Genomic DNA, 18,868 nt, shown 5'->3' with positions numbered 1-18,868 from the left:
CTGCACCTGGAGACAATACTGCGGTCAACTCAGCCGTCTCTCGCATTTGCTTGGTCAAATGAGCAGCGCTTCATTTTTGAGTGCGCGATTAATAGCGTCTTTACGGTAATCGCCGAGAAGCGGCGCTGACGGTAGTACAAGTGCGTATGCTATATTTGATCAATCAATCAATGAGATTTGATGAGGGATAAAATGATTTTTAGCCATAAGTTCTTAATAAAATTGGAACTGTTGGACTCAATACTTGTTAGACTACTACCACAAATACAATCAAGTACTTTTACTGTGTACTATTTGAGTAATACTCTGTCAAACTCTCCTCCAGAGTAAAATAATGCATGTTTTCTGCCCTCTTTGATGAGAGATACAATCATTTTTTGCAATAAGTTCTTAATAAAATCGGTTATGTGGAATTCTATACTACTTGGACTAGCCTACTACCAAAAGTACAATCAAGTACTTTTACTGTGTACTTTTTGAGTAATACTCGTTTAAACTCCTGTCCTGACTAATGAATGTATTCTGCTATCGACCCAACCCTGTCTCCTAAAAATTATGTTCCCACAGAACTAAACTGCATTCTCAATTACGTTTAGCTAGAAACGTATTTTCTCCCACGTGTCTGTGTTGTTATGCGAGAGCAGAGATGTAGTTGATTGAGAGTTTCACACAAAAAAAAACGTGTTACTTCACAATTTTACGACACATTTTTTTTGTTTTGACTTGCAAAATTATATTTTAAATTGACAAACATCATATGTGTAATTCGTGGCACAATTCAAACGGGATCGAACGATAATCTTTCTCTCTCCATTGACTTCAATACATATTTTTTCCGAAATAAGGTCCCATGGAGGTTCACCAGAAAGGGAGGGACTTTGCCACTCTATAAAAGCCTTTCTGTTCCTGCAAAATTCGTATATTTTTGGCGGGGTCTGTTACCGTTTGTGTCTTCCAGTCTATGCTTCCTCCCCTCGGACGTTTTATCCGATCTTGTAAACATCAACTTTCTTAATACGAACTATGGAGTGGTACGTATTACATTTGCAGTTGTTTTATTCCTGAACGTAATCAGCAAACAGACAGAAAATATGTAATGATTTTTAGCTCGCCAAAGCAGGTTCTGCCAGTTGCGGTCTTTGTAACATTAATTTAAACGATGTTATCAATCCTAATAGGTTGTTTTGAGTAAGCTTTTCATAACAACTATTTTAGATTTAGCAAGAAGCCAACGATTTCGGCGTGTAGAGTTTTTTCAAGTTATGTCACTGAACGAGTAGCTAGTTAGCTTGTTAAGCTAGTGCTTACACCATAGGTTGCGTGGGAGAGCACGGACGTGAACTGTCAACGGAGGGGGGGGGGGATTCACAAGCATTTCCACAATAAAATGCACTTGTATATATTTTGCGGACATTGTTTAACATACGAATAATGTTTATAAATGGTATCTGTTTATTTTGTTCTTGTTAACGCTACGCTTGTGAACTGTTAGCGCCGTGTTATGCATGCACACTGCACCTCGCGGGAGTACGCACAGCGTAAAGCCAAAACTCACAGACATTTCAATGATTTGTACGGCAAAGTTGGGTTTGGAAAGGCAGGCATGCTTAACACTGGAGCCTCGCTGCGGTGAAACTGTGGCGCTGTTCGTAGTTTGTTCTAATCCGTCAAAATGACGGACTGCTTTCAGATTTTTCCGTCATTGTTCAAAAAAAATCCGTCATAGACGGAACATATTCGGTTAACGCGACCTCTGGTTTACACTGAAATAATGACATCCGTTACGTTAGCCAGCGGTTGCTCCTGATGATTATTGTTTTAACTGTGGCCGACATTTCCACAATAAAATGCACTTGTATATATTTTGCGGACATTGTTTAACATACGAATAATGTTTATAAATGGTATCTGTTTATTTTGTTCTTGTTAACGCTACGTTTCTAGTGGAAGGCTGAGTCGAGCAGTAAGCGGCAGACCATCGGATCTGCCGATGCGCGTGCAAGACACCAACAGAAAAAGAATGATGTGTACAACACCCAAGAAGTGGGTTTGATGCAAACACGTGTTTACATTCATTCGTTTAAGTTGTATAGTTAGCAAAGATACAGGTTTCTTGTGTCGTTTACGGATTACACTCTTATTTGTATGAAGCATACATGTAGTTGGTACACCCACATAACTACTTTACAAGATACTTTACTTGTTATAATAGGTTGTATCCACGATATGATATTATATATAAGATAACTTAGTGAGGACTACACTGTTATAGATAGATTGAGATGTTGTGCCTAGCTTCATGTTATTGTATATTACATTAAAGTTTAATAACAAACTGGGAGACACTGCAGCTTTATTTTTTAAAGACTTCATAGATTACATTCTACTTAATTTAGTGTATTATGAACAATGTTTTATGAACCTGTGAGAACTCAGTAAAGTCAGACTAATAGATTAGTGGTACTTTGCCTTAATAGCAGTCATGTGAATTATATACATTTGTTCACAGTTTTGTTTCTTTTCAGCACACAGCCTTCCTTTGGAAAGCTCAACATGTCCAAACCGCAGTCTGGGACCTCTGAGAGGCGGACTTGCTTCTTTAATGGCGGCCGGTATGTGAATAATATTGAAAGAATATCTAAAGTTGCATTACCATGTACTTCTACAATGTAAGTGCTAATACACATATATAATACTAAGAATAACCATATATATACATCGGCAATATACTATACAGGTCCTAATACAACTTAAGTAGTAGTAAGATTAAATAAAGTGTGAAAAATGTTGACTTTGCCTTTTTATACAGGAATAAAGACTTCAGTACCTGAACATCCTGTGAATATGGCTTTAAAGAGTATAATGCATGTTCTATATGAAAACCTTAGCTGACTGAGGTTTTTATATCTATTAATATGTTTCTACAATGCAATTATTTCTATGCAAATATAATTTAACCGTTTTTTTTGTCAATTAACACAATTCATTTTTTATATTGTGGTGTAATGCTAACATTTTGTCTGCGGAACTAGTGGAGCCAGCATGCCTCGCAACAACATGTCAGGATTTGGAGGAAGTGAGAAGATAAAAGACAGCAGACCTTTGCATGATAAAGCGTTTGTTCAGCAATGCACCAGGCAGCTGCACGAGGTACAAACACTTTATCAGCCCATGTAATGTATATACACACACGAATAGTTAGATTTAACATTGCTTCACCCTTTCATATTCAATACATCAAATCCAATGTGTAGGAGATAAAACAAAATTGAAAGACTTCGGTGGTTGGATCTAATTTGGCAGACAGCAACATACAGTACATTTCATTGCATTGAACTGATTACAATTAATGCAACAACACTACTTTAGCATAAAATAAATATTGGCTGATTTCAGGTATTTGTATCACTACACTCTCACTGATTTAACATCAATCCTTATGGTATCTGATTTGTAGCTTAACCTTTTTATGTACCTTTCTAAAAACATATATAGTTAGTTAATATGAGTAGGAATCTATACCGTTGCCCTGTCCAGTCTGATTCTCTCTGGTCTTTCTAGTTCTTGACAGAGCACAGTTACCCAGGCCCCTTGTCATCCAAGGCCCTCGTGTCCCCCTCCACCAAGGAGTTTGTGAAGGTGTTTGAGTTTGTTTACTGTCAGATAGACCCCACGTTTGAGATGCCAAACTCAAAAGTTGAGGAGGAGGTTCCAGCTCTCCTTAAAGCCCTGAGGTAAGATGTCATTTTGTTGTAATAAGTACATATTCATTAATATTACTTTGTTTTGTTTAGTGCCCCACATTGCATATTTTGATCATAAAAAGCACCCGTTGGTTTACCTTGTGTATCGGGAAGGCACTTTAGTACCACTGGAATATAAAGATTTGAATGGATTGAAGTAATATTAAAAATAAAAGAAAGATGAAGAGAAACTATTAAGAAACTATGCATATCAAAAAATCATAGTACAACAAGTCTGAACATGCAAGTAGCTATTTTAATTAGTTGTAGCCTTCCTTTTATACATTTTAAGAACTTCAACTTGTAACCGAGTATTCCTACACTCTGGTACGTCTACTTAAGTACTTCTCCCACCTCTGTTGGCTTCATATTGATGTTCAGATCGCTGGAGCCATCGCCAACGATCACCTTTCCTTTCTCTCACTCTTTTTTTCTCATTCAACTCTTTTCTTTTTGGTTGAAGGTATCCATTTTTACTCTCCAAGTCTTCAATGTACTCCGTTGGAGCCCCTCACACCTGGCCTCTGGCCCTCGGTGCTCTCACATGGATGATTGATCTTGTCAAGGTGAGAAGCTATAGACCTTTTTAATTTGAAAAGAACAGGCTCATTTGCATAGGAAGCAGAATACATTATTGTAATTTGATAACCTAGTTAAAACCAGTCTTGTGTTTTCTTTCTGTGCCAGATTGTCTCGCATAAGGATGAGCAGGAGACGCTGTTCTGTGACTTCTGTGATGAAAATGAGAACATCGAGGAAGGGTTGGAGTATAACAAGGTACCTCTTTAAGTATGTATGCTTTGGATAAAAGCGTCTAACAAGTGAAATGTAATGTTTAAACAGCACACAGTGTATTCCAAACCCATTCAGTGTTTTTCCTCTGTATTTCGGACCCAAATCCTCAACATAACTGCACATTATAAGGTTATTCTTATCCGTCTAAATCTAAAGCATGTTGTTTATTTATCTTTATTCTCTTTGTCTTTACGGTGCAGCTTGTCGAGGAGTACTCAGCTGAGGAATACGCCAAGTTCATGAAGGGCGAGGACACGTTTGACGACATGGGGGATGTATTCCTCAATAAACTAAGTAAGCAGAGCATCTCTTTATGCAATACATTTATTTAAAAAAAAATCTTTGCATTCCATAGTTGTTTGAACAGAATTGAAATGACTTTGTACGTTCAAATTTAGATTTTTAAAACTGGATTTTAGTCCCATTTAAAAGTGTTGTTTTCTAAAACGACAAAACAACAAGAATCGTTTGTCTTCACCCCAGCCGAACTTTATAACGTTGACGAAGCCGTGCTGGACTCGATGGAGGAGAATTACAAAATCCTCAGCACTGAGCTGAATCTACTGAAGAACGACCGCCAGGAGGTAAGGAGACCTTCTATAAAACCATTCCCATTTGTGCTGCGTAGATTAGGATTAGAATCTTGATATTTCTATTACGGTTTTTTATATAGGGTTAAGGCCTAGATACACCGGCCAGTCACCTGAGCAGTCGCCGACACCGACTGTTGCGTCGCCGGACTCTCCTGCGTATTTGCCAACTTCGCGCACTGGAACACACCGCAAATCCGAGCCGAGCACGTATGAACTGCGCGTATGCGTGAATGGCAATAACTCTCCTTACCAGCAGGCGGCGATAGTGTGTATTCATCATTCAAAAGAGGCAACAACCGGAACAACCGGAAGACAGAGAAGAAGAACAGCCTCCGTGATATAAACAAACAACAAATAGCGTTTTTCTTTCCATTTTCACTCTCGTCCATTGAAAACCTGAACGAACAGGAGCTCTATAAACCGATGAGGTGAAATAGCCTACTGAAGAGCGACCGCCAGGAGGTAAGGAGACCTTCTATAAAACCATTCCCATTTGTACTGCGTAGATTAGGATTAGAATCTTGATATTTCTATTACGGTTTTTTATATAGGGTTAGGGTTATTGCACTGCACAAGTGGAAAGGGTGAAAAACTATCATCGTTGTTAGGAAAAATGATCAGTCACCGCCTAGGTCTTCAATATCAGGAAGGATACATGTATTTATTATCCTTGCAAGAAAGGAAGTACCGTAATTTTCTGACTATATCAGGCGCACCTGAATATAAGCCGCAGCAGCTAAATTGAATGATGTGTACATATATAAGCCGCACTGGACTATAAGCCGCAGGTGTTTTAATGTTTAATTACCATATGTAAGGGTTCGTGCACAGAGGGGATTGTCGGGAAAGAGATGGCTGTTTGAGGAAGCTCCCATTTATTAACATTTCAACAAACAAGTTGCATATTTGCATAACATATTCAAGTGTTACCATTTAGTGTAATAGTAGCTACAGAACATGTACTGTGCTGTGTAAACTGTACTGTATCACATAGCGTTTCAGACACACAAACGTTTCAACTTTCAAACTCAAACAGTGCGCTCCCAGCGCATGTACCGGCAGTGATCTACAGCAGTGGTTTTCAACCAGTGGTACGGGGACAAACTGTCTCGCTCTCATAATGTCTGTCTGTCTTGCTCTCGTTCTGTCTCTCGTGCCACTCTCGGTTCCACTTTTACTTTTGCGCGCTACCTGTTTCACTCTTTTCCGGCCTCCAGCTTTTCCTGCTGGAACCCGCCGCTTAAAGGTGGGGGTCCGCGGACCGGCCATAGAGCCCATAGAGTTAAAGGTGGTGGACTGTAACCTGTAAAATCCATAGATTTAGGAGGTCACCTAGTGGCCGTTAGCTGTAAAAATCCATAGATTAGCCGCACCGTTATATAAGCCGCAGGGTCGAAAAATGGAAAAAAAGGCGCGGCTTATAGTCCGAAAATTACGGTAGTCATCACACACAGGGCCGCGTGGGACAAATAGTTCCCAGAACAGTGTCCTTCACATGCCTATATACAAGAGAGGGAGTTACAATCACAAGATGCGGAAAACCGGTTCAAAGCAGTATTCAATGTTTAGTTCAGATTAGCTAAGGCCTACGTAAGCAATAAACATGACAGTCATATGTCTATCTCCATAGAGGCTGAATCATCATGTTAATCGTTGTCACATAGCTATCATATGCCTAAAACAGTGTGTCCTGATGCTCTTCTAAGTAATCATACTTCCTGTTACGTACACAGCTACGTTTATGTTTATTTAGGATCCCCATGCTCTTGACAAAAGCTACTCTTCCTGGGATCCGACACTTAAAACAATACAACAATAATACAACAACATTTAAGACATAAGTCCTGACATCATTAACAAAATCAACAATATCATCAACAATTTCCAACATCATCAACAATCTCATCCACTTTCAATATCAATCTCAGCCAAGGATGAGTGCACAAGACACCCACCAGTACAAAGCATGAGATTAAATGAGGGTTCACAGCTCACAAGGTACATGGTCATTAGTAGATGGCCCTTCAATCTCTTCTTGAAAGAGGCTCTGGACTCTATTTCAGCAAGCTAGTTTGGCAATGAGTTCCATTCCTTTATAGCTCTATAAGTCACAGAAGATTTCAGGAGATTTGTCCTGGGTTTAGGTGCCCGTAGATGGCCTGATGTAGCTTGTCTAGTCTTATGGTCATGCTCGTCTCTTGTGTAAACTATTTGATCATAACAATACAATCTTTTTTTGTGTGCTAAATTGTACATTTTTTTGAAAAGTGATAACACGAGATAGCAGACGTTTCTCAACTGGAAGCCATGATAGGTTTCTATGCATAACTCCAATATGAGTGCGCTTCGAACAGTGGAGAGCTAGTCTGGCAGCCTACGTAGGGCCTTCGTTTATCATGTGCTACTCTGATATTAGAAGAGTACATTCAGTATTTTCCCAACAATCGTCAACAAAATAATTGTGCAACAAAATGAAACGAAAACAAGACATTTATGATGATCGAAGGTGCAAAAGTTTAAAGCTAAAGCCAATATACCTTGGCTTTTATGAGGGTGTGCACCCGTTTTATAGTTCTATCAGTAACATCGTTTGTATCTTGTTGGTCAAACGCACTTATTGTAAGTCGCTTTGGATAAAAGCGTCAGCTAAATGCAATGTAACGTAATGAATATATGTTTAAGCAACAATAAGACGGATGGATAAGATTCTGTTTCTTCTCCTGGACAGGACCGTGTCACGACCAAGAGGATGCAAAGAGTGAAGCTGCAGACAGACCTGTCGAATCTCCTGAGATATCAAACCAGACAGGAGTCCTTTAAAGCAAACCTGGAGTGCAAATATTCAGAACTGTGTGATGAGCAGGAGACTGCTGGTACATATAACATTCAACCAGTTGTTGAGCAGGATGTACAGGATCATGGGGGAGATTTCAGTATTCAGACACCAAGCAGTTTCATGTGCTAATTATCAAAGCTCATTAAGTTACTGAAACTCTGAATTTACATGTTCTTTTTTGGCTTGTCTCTACTCTGTACCAACTAAACAAGGATTCTTCTTAGGAGTTAACTGGACTTCTTGACTGAGATATTTTCTCTGTCTGAATCCTTGTAAAAAACATTTAACATTCTTGCTTTAAATAAGTCCCCAGAGACCGCACTTTACCGTGCGATAGAAACATTTTCTGTCTCTTACTGTCAACACGGGATCACTCAATGCTAACAAAGCTCCCACTGAGCAGCATCGTTCAATACTGAGGTTTGGATGGGGTTTAGAATCCTTTTGTTCTCTGTCTTCCTGCAGAGAGTCACCTGGAGTCTCTCAAACATGAGCAAAATGAACTGCATCAACTCTTGAAGAACCAGAAGTTTACTCCAGCTGATGTGGAGAGGATCACCATAGAGAAGAGAGAGCTCCAGCAGACCACCTCCAGCCTCAGCAAGTCTCTAGAAGACGCTGAGCAGCACAAGTGGAACGAGGAGATCGCCCTGGCCAAATTCAACGAAAAGGTATGAGCATCTAGTGTGCATACTTAAAAGAGAGTGACATAGTTGGGATAAAAATGGTATTTCGTGTCAGTGTTTGTGGCTGCTAAAGATTGATAATGCCAAATGCTTTTCACCATTTGATTTAACTTGAATTCCTTGCCCCTTCTGTGTGTGTGTGTCCTTTCCATATATCCATCCAGGCGGAGCTGAAGGTGGCAGAATACCACAAGCTGGCCCGTAAACTGAAGCTGATCCCGCTGTCTGCAGAGAATGCCTGCGGTCATGACTTTGAGATCAGGCTGTTTGAGTCGGGCGCCATGAATCAGCATAAAGTTAAGACACAGGTACTGCCAAGATCCAATTCAATACAGATACATAGAGTATGATCAAAGCTGGCTTATTATACCTATACTAATGTAATTTCCAGTTATTTGGAGCTTTGATACATTTAATGCTATCAGGTGGAAATGATATTCGATTTTCTTTTTTCGTCAAAAATGAAAGATGTGTGTTCTGTGTCCTTGTTCTGATCTTTGCGGTGTGTTTGTAGATGCTCCTGAGAAAGCTGGTCGGTAACGTGGAGGAGGAGAACGGTCGCCTAGCCAACATGAAACTTAGTTTGGAAGAGTTTTTTGAACAGGTAAAAACATCGTTATTGTTTTGCGATGCTAACTTTTTCCTTTACTGACGCACATTATTACCAAAGTTTATATTTTTTCCATCTCAATTGTCCATTTTCATGTGTATGTGTGTCTTTTAGGTGGGTTGTAACATCTTGGACAAGTCAAATGACCTGAAGATTCTCAAAGAGCAGATCCGCAAGGTGGATGAGCGTCTGGATTCTGTCATGCAGGTAAAGTCCATGTAGTTCACGCTTATGCTTCAGGTATAACACATCTAGTGACCCAATCACATGTTAACAAGATGAACTATGTCCGTGTCAATCCAGCATTGAACGGTTTGTCTTCAAGGCAGAAAAACAGGAATATGAAACATTTTCAAATATTTGAAGCACATAATGTTTCCTGTGTGCTTGTGTCTGTGTAGGAGTCGGCACAGGAGGAACAGGACTGGGCCACAGAGATGGAGACAGTGGAAACCCATCGCAATATTCTGGCGAAGAAAGTTACGTATGGATATGAGGAGGCCGTGCAGCAACTAAAGGCAGCACAACAACAGTGAGTAACTGACGATACTGTTTATATGCTGTGGCCATCACACAACACAACATTATCAAAAGCCCACTCTAAATACTGTTTCTGCTCTAAAACATTTTTTATTTTAAAAAGGAATTAGCTTTAAGTGCTCCGGGTTTCTGTTTTTTCTGTTCTAGAATATAACACTTATTTATTTTCCAGGTACCACCTGGTGCTGCAGGAGACCAATGAGGAGAGGCGAACTGTAGCAAGTAACCTTGCATCTGTATATACCACAGCTGCCAACCACATGTCAATCGCAGAGGTAACCTTCTTACTCTACACCTGCCTCCTAATCTATTTCTAAGGAATACTTCAATCAGTTTTAGCATGCAAATAAACTACCGTAATTTTCGGACTATAAGGCGCACCTGAATATAAGCCGCAGCAGCTAAATTGAATGATGTGTACATATATAAGCCGCACTGGACTATAAGCCGCAGGTGTTTTAATGTTTAATTACCATATGTAAGGGTTCGTGCACAGAGGGGATTGTCGGGAAAGAGATGGCTGTTTGAGGAAGCTCCCATTTATTAACATTTCAACAAACAAGTTGCATATTTGCATAACGTATTCAAGTGTTACCATTTAGTGCAATAGTACCTACAGAACATGTACTGTGCTGTGTAAACTGTACTGTATCACATAGCGTTTCAGACACACAAGCTTTTCAACTTTCAAACTAAAACGCTGTGCTCCCAGCTTATGTACCGGCAGTGATCTACAGCAGTGGTTTTCAACCAGTGGTACGGGGACAAACTGTCTCGCTCTCGTAATGTCTGTCTGTCTTGCTCTCGTTCTGTCTCTCGTACCACTCTCGGTTCCACTTTTACTTTTGCGCGCTACCTGTGTCACTCTTTTCCGGCCTCCAGCTTTTCCTGCTGTAGCCCGCCGCTTAAAGGTGGGGGGCGCGGACCGGCCATAGAGCCCATAGAGTTAAAGGTGGTGGACTGTAACCTGTAAAATCCATAGATTTAGGAGGTCCCCTAGTGGCCGTTAGCTGTAAAAATCCATAGATTAGCCGCACCGTTATATAAGCCGCAGGGTCGAAAAATGGGGAAAAAGGCACGGCTTATAGTCTGAAAATTACGGTACATATTAGCCGCTTTCACACCGCAGGACTTGCGGTACTTTAGTGTCGGCACTAAAGTAGCACGGCACTGAATCCGCCAGGGGGCTAGTGCCAATCGCATTCACACCGCAGTACTTTCCCTGAGGCAAGATTACGCTGACGTCACTTCGTCTTCTTCTTCTCTGGGTTTACTGGCAGGCCGCAAAACCACTTCACGGCGAGTACAAAAAAAGAAAAAAAGACGAGAGAAGAAGAACTACACGGGGGAGGGGGTATAAAGCCCACCCGCTGTACATGATATATATATATATATAATAGGTAGGCTCAGCAGACAGACCGTAATGCAAAGATAAAGTGTCACATGATTATCTACTAAATAGTGAATTCAGCATCAACTTCACCAAGATGAAGTTCATATCTTCCTAAGATACGTGTTACTTTATGTCCCTACTAGAATCCGAGCTCAAATGACTCAAACCAACAAAATGTCCAAGCAAAGAATCATGTGCACCATGAGGCTGGGTTATAAGGGTAATTTACAAATAAAATACCCCATTATAACAATGGACTTTATCTTTATGTATTTATTATATACTACCCCCTCAGGCTGATTTTGGAAAAGGACATTAAACGTTGTTTGGTGTTTTTCCCTTATTTATCTAAAACAAATGACATGATAAATTACTTGTGTTTATGTGTGTAAGACTTGTGTTTCTGCCCCTGCCATTGCTGCACAAGGTTGCAACATTGCAGATAAATTCAACCACCGACACCTGTCTGCTCTCACATTCTTCCATTCTGCAAATTTGGGGTGGGACACAATAAATAAAGCTTCGCCAGTTTGTTTGTTTTATTGCAAGTCAAGACATAACAATAACGGCATCACGCCGCTCAAGTAGCTTTTGCGAACATTGCTCAAAACATTTGGGGTTGGGAACTGCTTTCTGTAGAAGCTGCTGCATCCCGTCCTCAGAGTAAATTGCCAGAAGCATCATTCCACCGCTCCGGTGTTGTAGTATGTGTGGTCATAGCTGCTTTAAAGTACAAAAAAACTACTCGCTCAGGTGTGGATTTGGTTTTGTAGCAAGGAAAAAAATGGCTGCCTAACAAAACAAATTCAGAGTCTAACGGGGCGTGGTTTGCAATTCGCCCAGCCAATAGAAATAGAATATAAATTGGCACTCTTTTATCACCAGGTTCGTACCACCTCTCTAGCAGGGAATGAAAATGGCCAAAAGAGTTCCCGGTAGGCTTGGGCGGTATGACGGTATTACGGTATACCAGGGTATTTCGAAATACCGTCGGTATGATTTTCAATACCGTCACGTCACAGACTGTGCGCCAAATCACAGATGCGTTTCATTCTATTGCACTGACACGGAGTTTTGACAGGGACGACATTGGTTGTAATGCACAGCACGCGCCAGCAGAGGGCAGGGGAGGGCAGTCCGTCTTTCCCGCTCTCAGAACTCAGCACAGAGCTGAGCTGAGCAAGATGGAGGCAGCATTTGCCGGCCCCGAACTTGGACAACTAGTAAAAAAGAAAAATGCCTCTGCGCCTGTTTGGGACTATTTTGGGTTTACTCGTCGCCAGTGACTTCATCCAGCACAACGAGAGACAGAGGCACTTCTTTGGGAATGTTTAAGACGGGGTGAGTGAGTGTTGACATTTTTTAATCCTATGCAACTGGTTGATGGTTTTGTAGTCGAGGTCGGACGGTTTTAAAAACGAAAGCATTTACGTGCTAAACATTCACGCGAGTAATCCAATGAATCAAATGGAAATAAGGTTTTTAACACATGCACGGAATAATATTGCCAAACTAGTTAGTGAATATAGCCAACTTTATTCAATAAGTCAAGTATTTACTCCCGGAAAATGTTTATGTATGATGATATATTGTTAACTTAGCTCACTATGGAAACAACGTCGGACATCTACAAACGCGTCCTTTATCCGATCTCAAAATGTGCCATTTGCACAATGTGTCGTGTATGCAGCCCTTGTTTTGCACTTGCGCGCACTCGCGGCACTTTGCGAGCGTCTACCGGCTCGGGCTGCATTTTACACCGAACATATAATATACCGTTCGAAACATCTATTTGCCGCCGAACGCCACATCACTCAAGTCGACCAAAGTCATACCGTCAGTGGCGGCTGGTGGAAAATATTTTTGGTGGGGCCATATGACGGTATGAAAAAAATTATACCGCCCATGCCTAGTTCCCAGCACTGAGTAGTCCCGGCGGTGTGAACGCGACATTATTGGTACTAACGGAACTAAAGAACCAAAGTACCAGGGAAAGTCCTGCGGTGTGAATGCGGCTATAGTTTAATTTATAGTGTATTGGTCTGATGGCATCATTATTCCGGTTGCATCAACACCTGTATTTACATTACTGGATGTAATATAACCCATTGGTGTGTGTGTGGTTGTGCTACAACAGAAGAGCATGGAGGACCTGCTCAGCGGAGTGCAGCGTGTCTGCTCAAAGGCTGTGGAGGACGATGACGCCGCCATACAGAAGCTGAGGGACGTTTCCAAGAGCTTCATGGCCAGACAAATCTGACATTGTCTTCTTAAATTGTTTGTGTTAGAAAAAAGTGCTCCATCCAGAAAAAGGTTTTGAAGTCTAGATGCATGTTGTTCACTTACCCTGTGTACCTACATGTTCCAGATGTTCACGTTGGGCACATAACTCAAGAGACTATGGAAGCGTGGGGAGCTTTATCTGACATTTGTGTTCTTAAATTGTTTGAAATTGTTCACACATTGTTTTGTGTCTTAGATTTAGATTCTCATTCATTAGTTCATAATGAAAGTGTTGTTCACTTACCCTGTATTAACATGTTCCAGCTTTTCACGTTGGTCTTTTGTGTCATTCTTTGACACATCTCAGTTTTTTTTAATTATGAAACCCTTGTATACTAAATAAAAACGACTTAATTGTGCCTAAAGAAACATTTAGATTTATAAGAACAAATGGCCAAGCCTTTTTATGATTGGTCTAAAGCAGGGGTCGGCAACCCCTGGCACGCGTGCCAGCATTGGCACGCGGCACTGTAACCATTGGCACACTAGGAATAAGTGGAATAAGTGTGCAAAAATATTTAAATTGTATTTTCGGATCCTGAACGAGACCGCTGCCAGAGCGCGTCGCCCCGTTACCTGCAGAAGGAAGCCATGCAAGCAACGCAGCCCCGCTCTCTTTAACTCCAGGTGACTTTCTGCCGCTTTCCTCCGTGGTGCAGTGCTGATCGTTTCACCACAGAGGAAAGCACTTCACTAATTGCAGTACCCATAAGGAGCTGTACAAATGCCGCAGTTTTTGCGTGGTTGTGTATTTATTTGAAAGCCCAGTGGCGATCTGCTCATCTCATCGAAATAATATGCTACAAAGGGGCGGACTGGCCATCTGTGTGTTGAACTTTCCTGTCGGCTCCCAGACCATAGTCGAGGAGGGCAGAAGCAACAAGCTTCAGGTTCAATAACCCACTTTAGCTTAAATGACTGGAGAGAGGCGAGCTCTTTGCATTTATTTAGCTGTTCTTCTGTTTCACAAAATACATTACAGACCTCTGTTGTTCTGCTTCCTCGTTTCACATCCAGAAACATACACACATTCCCTCACTGTCGCTCTACCATCCACAAACACACATGCACAATCCACACCCCTCTCTCTCTTAAAGGGACAGCGATCTCATCTCACTCTGCATGACCCTAATATCATAATATGTGTGCTCTGGAGAATCATAATTATTATTATGCCGTTTAAACCAATTATTTAAATGTGTTTGTTAAATTCGGCATCATGTAAGTTGCGCTGACAGGTCCACACGCTGCTTCCCCGCAGCGAGGCTCCACCGCCCTCCTGTTGACAGTTCACGAGTGTCAAGCTCCCCAAGCCCCCCCTCCCGTTGATGATTCTCGATCGTTGACACGCTGATAACAATTTTTTAAATGGCACTTCATATCAAAAAGGTTGCCGACCCCTGGTCTAAAGTCTACAGACCAACTTTGGGTAAGTATCTAATAGTACAACCTTTTAGATTCTCAGATCACATAAAGAATCACACTTATTAAAAGTTGTGACATTTTCCATTACATATATATCTAAATCAAATAGTTTCTGAGATGCAGCCATTTTCTTGTCAACAGGAAAACATCGAACTATGTTTTTTCTTAAAATATAATGCAATCTATAGAAATGTAAATCTAACATTTTGTCAAAATGTTGTTTGTAAACTTGCTAGTTTGTGGTGTAAAGAAACATCAGTCTTCATTTGGTCGTACTGTAGCAGTTGTGTTGAGCTGAAGCCACTAGAGGGCAGCACAATCTTTCGGTTGCTCAAACTGACATATATATATATATATATATATATCACAAATACACATATATATATATATATATACACACATTCTTAAAAGGCAATTCATTTTGTAAAAATAAGCCTGACATTTTTATTTAAATGTTTTCTTTTTTTCTGACTCAGTCATTTGTTTCCTCTTTTATGTTTGTACAGTTTACAAAATGTCTGTTGAACCAAAAACTAATTTAGTTTGTTGTAGCTAACAACTACATGTGAAATGTTTTGTAACAATAACATTGTTATAACATCAGTACTTTCCCTAACCGTAAGTTGCCCGTTGAAAGATCTGCCTTACATTTCATTGTGAGAAAAAATTATAAAAAGTCTTACATTTAATTAGACAAAGCTGCAACAACTTTCTTGATCAGAGTAAGCACCACAGAAGTGTTTACATTGATTCTGTCGGCTGAATCTCCTCATTGTATTCTTGATTGCAACCACAGTCTACATAAGCCCACTTTATACCGACACAACTACAAAAAGGGAGGTTTGAAGCTGTCTGTGTTTGCTGAAAATCTCTTCGCTGATGCGTAGTTGGTGGTGAGAACTTCTCTCTTCTCAATGCTTTCTCTATTTCATGGTCAGCATCGCTCATTGTCCCTGTGTCCACAGAAATCTGCCTTTTGTGATTTTTTGTGATGCAATCCAGAGATCCTGTGGCAAGCTGTACACAATTCCATTTTATGTTTTTAATATATATTTTATTTCTGTATCCTTCAATACGGGCCCTGAGGCAGTGTTTGTCAGACTGTCTTATGAAACTTTACGGTTCATACGTTTTTTTCACAGAATCTTTTTAAACAAAGAAGTCTGTTTTCTGATTCAGCTGCTCTTGTTCGACACGGTGTCATTGATTTATGATTTCCCATCCATTTCCAATTCACTCCTTTCTCTTTAAAGGAAGACATTTCCCTACAATGTCCTTATTTTCCATTGTGTCATAGCACATGACTGGATACATACGTATTTAGAAGCTTTTATACAGAAGGTCTTAGATCCAACGCTCGTATACAGCACCACAAGCAAAGCAATATGTTGTTTTTAATGTTGCCCAGGGACACTATGACATGTTAATGCATCAACATACAGAGATTATTTTCTTGCAACAGTGTGGCAAACATTTTAATTTGAAGCAAAGAATTGCAGGATTAATCAAATACAACATGGTTGATATTATTTAAGCATATGATTTGTAGAAAAATGAATAATAAATAACTATTGCAATCCTGAAATACTTAATAACTACTTTCATTCGTGTCATCGGGTCAATGGCCCGACACTGAAACTCCACATTGTGTCAATACATTACATGTCACTTGTTAGATGCTTTTATCCAAAGCAATTTACATACTCAATATTGTGGACAATCCCCACAGGAGCCATTTGGGGTGAAGTGTCTTGCCCAGGGACACAACGACATGCTGACTGCAGTGGGGTTTGAACCTGTGACCTGCTGATCCCAACACCTACGGACAACCCACTACGCCACGCGGCCCCTCAATACACCAAAACACAATAATCTTGAAGAAGTTTTTACAGGAGAGCGTTTGAAAAGCACCGGTGCTGCGAGCGTGAGAGAAATGTTTTGGCAGATGTGATGAGAAAAGATGAGGTGATTGTGAGGGGCTCCGTGGAGAGAGGGTATGAAAAATGTGATGGATAACTTCCACTACTAGCAGAGGCAACCCGTGTGTGTGTGTGGGTGTGTGTGTGTGTGTGTGTGTGTGTGTGTGTGTGTGTGTGTGTGTGTGTGTGTGTGTGTGTGTGTGTGTGTGTGTGTGTGTGTGTGTGTGTGTGTGTGTGTGTGTGTGTGTGTGTGTGTGTGTGTGTGTGTGTGTGTGTGTGTGTGTGTGTGTGTGTGTGTGTGTGTGTGTGTGTGTTGGAAAGGGAGAAAAGAGGGAGGGGGTGGGGTGCAGGAAGAGGAGAAGAGGAAGCCTGTGCCGTGTGTTAACATTCACAGAGCCTTAATTCAAACTAAACAGGGCTGACCTTGGTGTGTTTATCAGATCCCATATGGACAGGTGGCCTCCATAAATGCCATTTTAGGACTTAAGAGTGCGTGTTTGTGTCTTTGCATGGGGGAGAAAAAAGAAATGTCTAGATTTGTGTATCTTTGTACCCCCAGAGGCATGTGCATGGTGACCTGAACGTGTACAGTTGCAAGAAAAAGTATGTGAACCCTTTGGAATTACCTGGATTTCTGCATAAGTTGGTCATAAAATGGAGGAAGCCACTGCTGTCCAGAAAAAACATTGCTGCACGTTTGAAGTTTGCAAAAGAGCGCCTGGCTGTTATTCTGTGGACAGATGAAACCAAAGTTGAGTTGTTTGGAAGGAACACACAACGCTATGTGTGGAGAAAAAAAGGCACAGCACACCAACATCAAAACCTCATCCCAACTGTGAAGTATGGTGGAGGGAGCATCATGGTTTGGGGTTGCTTTGCTGCCTCAGGGCCTGGACAGATTGCCATAATTGACGGGAAAATTAATTCTCAAGTTTATCAAGACATTTTGCTGGAGAACTTAAGGCCATCTGTCCACCAATTGAAGCTCAACAGAAGATGGGTGATGCAACAGGACAACGACCCAAAGCACAGAAGTAAATCAACAACAGAAGGGCTTCAACAGAAGAAAATAGGCCTTCTGGAGTGGCCCAGTCAGAGTCCTGACCTTAACCCAATTGAGATGCTGTGGCATGACCTCAAGAGAGCGATTCACACCAGACATCTCAAGAATATTGCTGAACTGAAACATTTTTGTAAAGAGGAATGGTCCAAAATTCCTCCTGACCATTGTGCAGGTCTGATATGCAGACGTTTGGTTGAGGTTATTGCTGCCAAAGGAGGGTCAACCAGTTATTAAATCCAAGGGTTCACATACTTTTTCCACCCTGCACTGTGAATGTTTACATGGTGTGTTCAATAAAAACATAAAAACATATAATTGTTTGTGTGGTTTTAGCTTAAGCAGACTGTGTTTGTCTATTGTTGTGACTTAGATGAAGATCAGAACACATTTTATGACCAATTTATGCAGAAATCCAGGTCGTTCCAAAGGGTTCACATACTTTTTCTTGCAACTGTATGTGTGTGACTCCTCGTGCAGGAATTTGCGTGCTCATTTCTGCACATGCCTGGGTTTGTATTTATGTTCTTGCTTGTTTCCATGGATCTTTATATGTGTGTTTGCATGTGTGTGTCTGCTGTCCCATGTTGCTTGTGGCCCTCAGCCTGCATGGACCTATTTTATTTTGGACCATTGCATTCAAAGACATGCACCATGAATTCTTAATATAATGTATGTTCCTCCTCTCACACAGGGGAAGTCAATGTGACACGGGTGAGGGAAAATGCCTAACTCTTCCAGGAGATGTGTGTGTGCGTGTGTGTGTGTGTGTGTGAGTGTGTGTGTGTGTGTGTGTGTGTGTGTGTGTGTGTGTGTGTGTGTGTGTGTGTGTGTGTGTGTGTGTATGTGTGTGTGTGTGTGTGTGTGTGTGTGTGTGTGTGTGTCTCTCTCTCTCACACAGGGCCTCTAATAGAAGAGAGATGTAAGGAGGAGGGTATGTGGTAGGTTATCTTCTTCCTGCCCTGGGACCTGGAGAAGGTGTGTG

The 18,868-nt window shown here is 41.0% G+C and overlaps 1 protein-coding gene across 2 annotated transcripts; it reads left to right on the top strand.

The window, feature by feature from the left end:
- The first annotated feature begins 874 nt into the window (after positions 1 to 874).
- LOC307043129 (kinetochore protein NDC80 homolog) lies at positions 875 to 13,838 on the top strand. 2 transcript variants are annotated; one of them, XM_079687378.1, is made up of 17 exons: positions 875 to 1,031; positions 1,945 to 2,043; positions 2,526 to 2,612; positions 3,033 to 3,150; positions 3,562 to 3,734; positions 4,207 to 4,309; positions 4,431 to 4,520; positions 4,739 to 4,832; positions 5,022 to 5,122; positions 7,860 to 8,004; positions 8,433 to 8,638; positions 8,818 to 8,961; positions 9,168 to 9,257; positions 9,378 to 9,470; positions 9,665 to 9,795; positions 9,976 to 10,078; positions 13,334 to 13,838. In XM_079687378.1, exons 1-17 carry the CDS (start codon positions 1,024 to 1,026, stop codon positions 13,454 to 13,456), a joined length of 1,908 nt encoding a protein of 635 aa, XP_079543504.1. In that variant the 5' UTR covers positions 875 to 1,023; the 3' UTR covers positions 13,457 to 13,838. The 2 variants fall into 2 exon arrangements, with proteins under 2 accessions (XP_079543504.1, XP_079543505.1); XM_079687379.1 differs by lacking the exons at positions 875 to 1,031; positions 1,945 to 2,043; positions 2,526 to 2,612 and adding an exon at positions 2,841 to 2,897.
- The last annotated feature ends 5,030 nt before the right edge of the window (positions 13,839 to 18,868 follow it).

Source organism: Notothenia rossii (genome assembly GCF_949606895.1).
Source record: "Notothenia rossii genome assembly, chromosome: 6".
Classification (NCBI taxonomy): Eukaryota; Metazoa; Chordata; class Actinopteri; order Perciformes; family Nototheniidae; genus Notothenia; species Notothenia rossii.
Note: the sequence above shows the minus strand (reverse complement) of the source record. Positions and strands in the feature narration are given on the sequence as shown.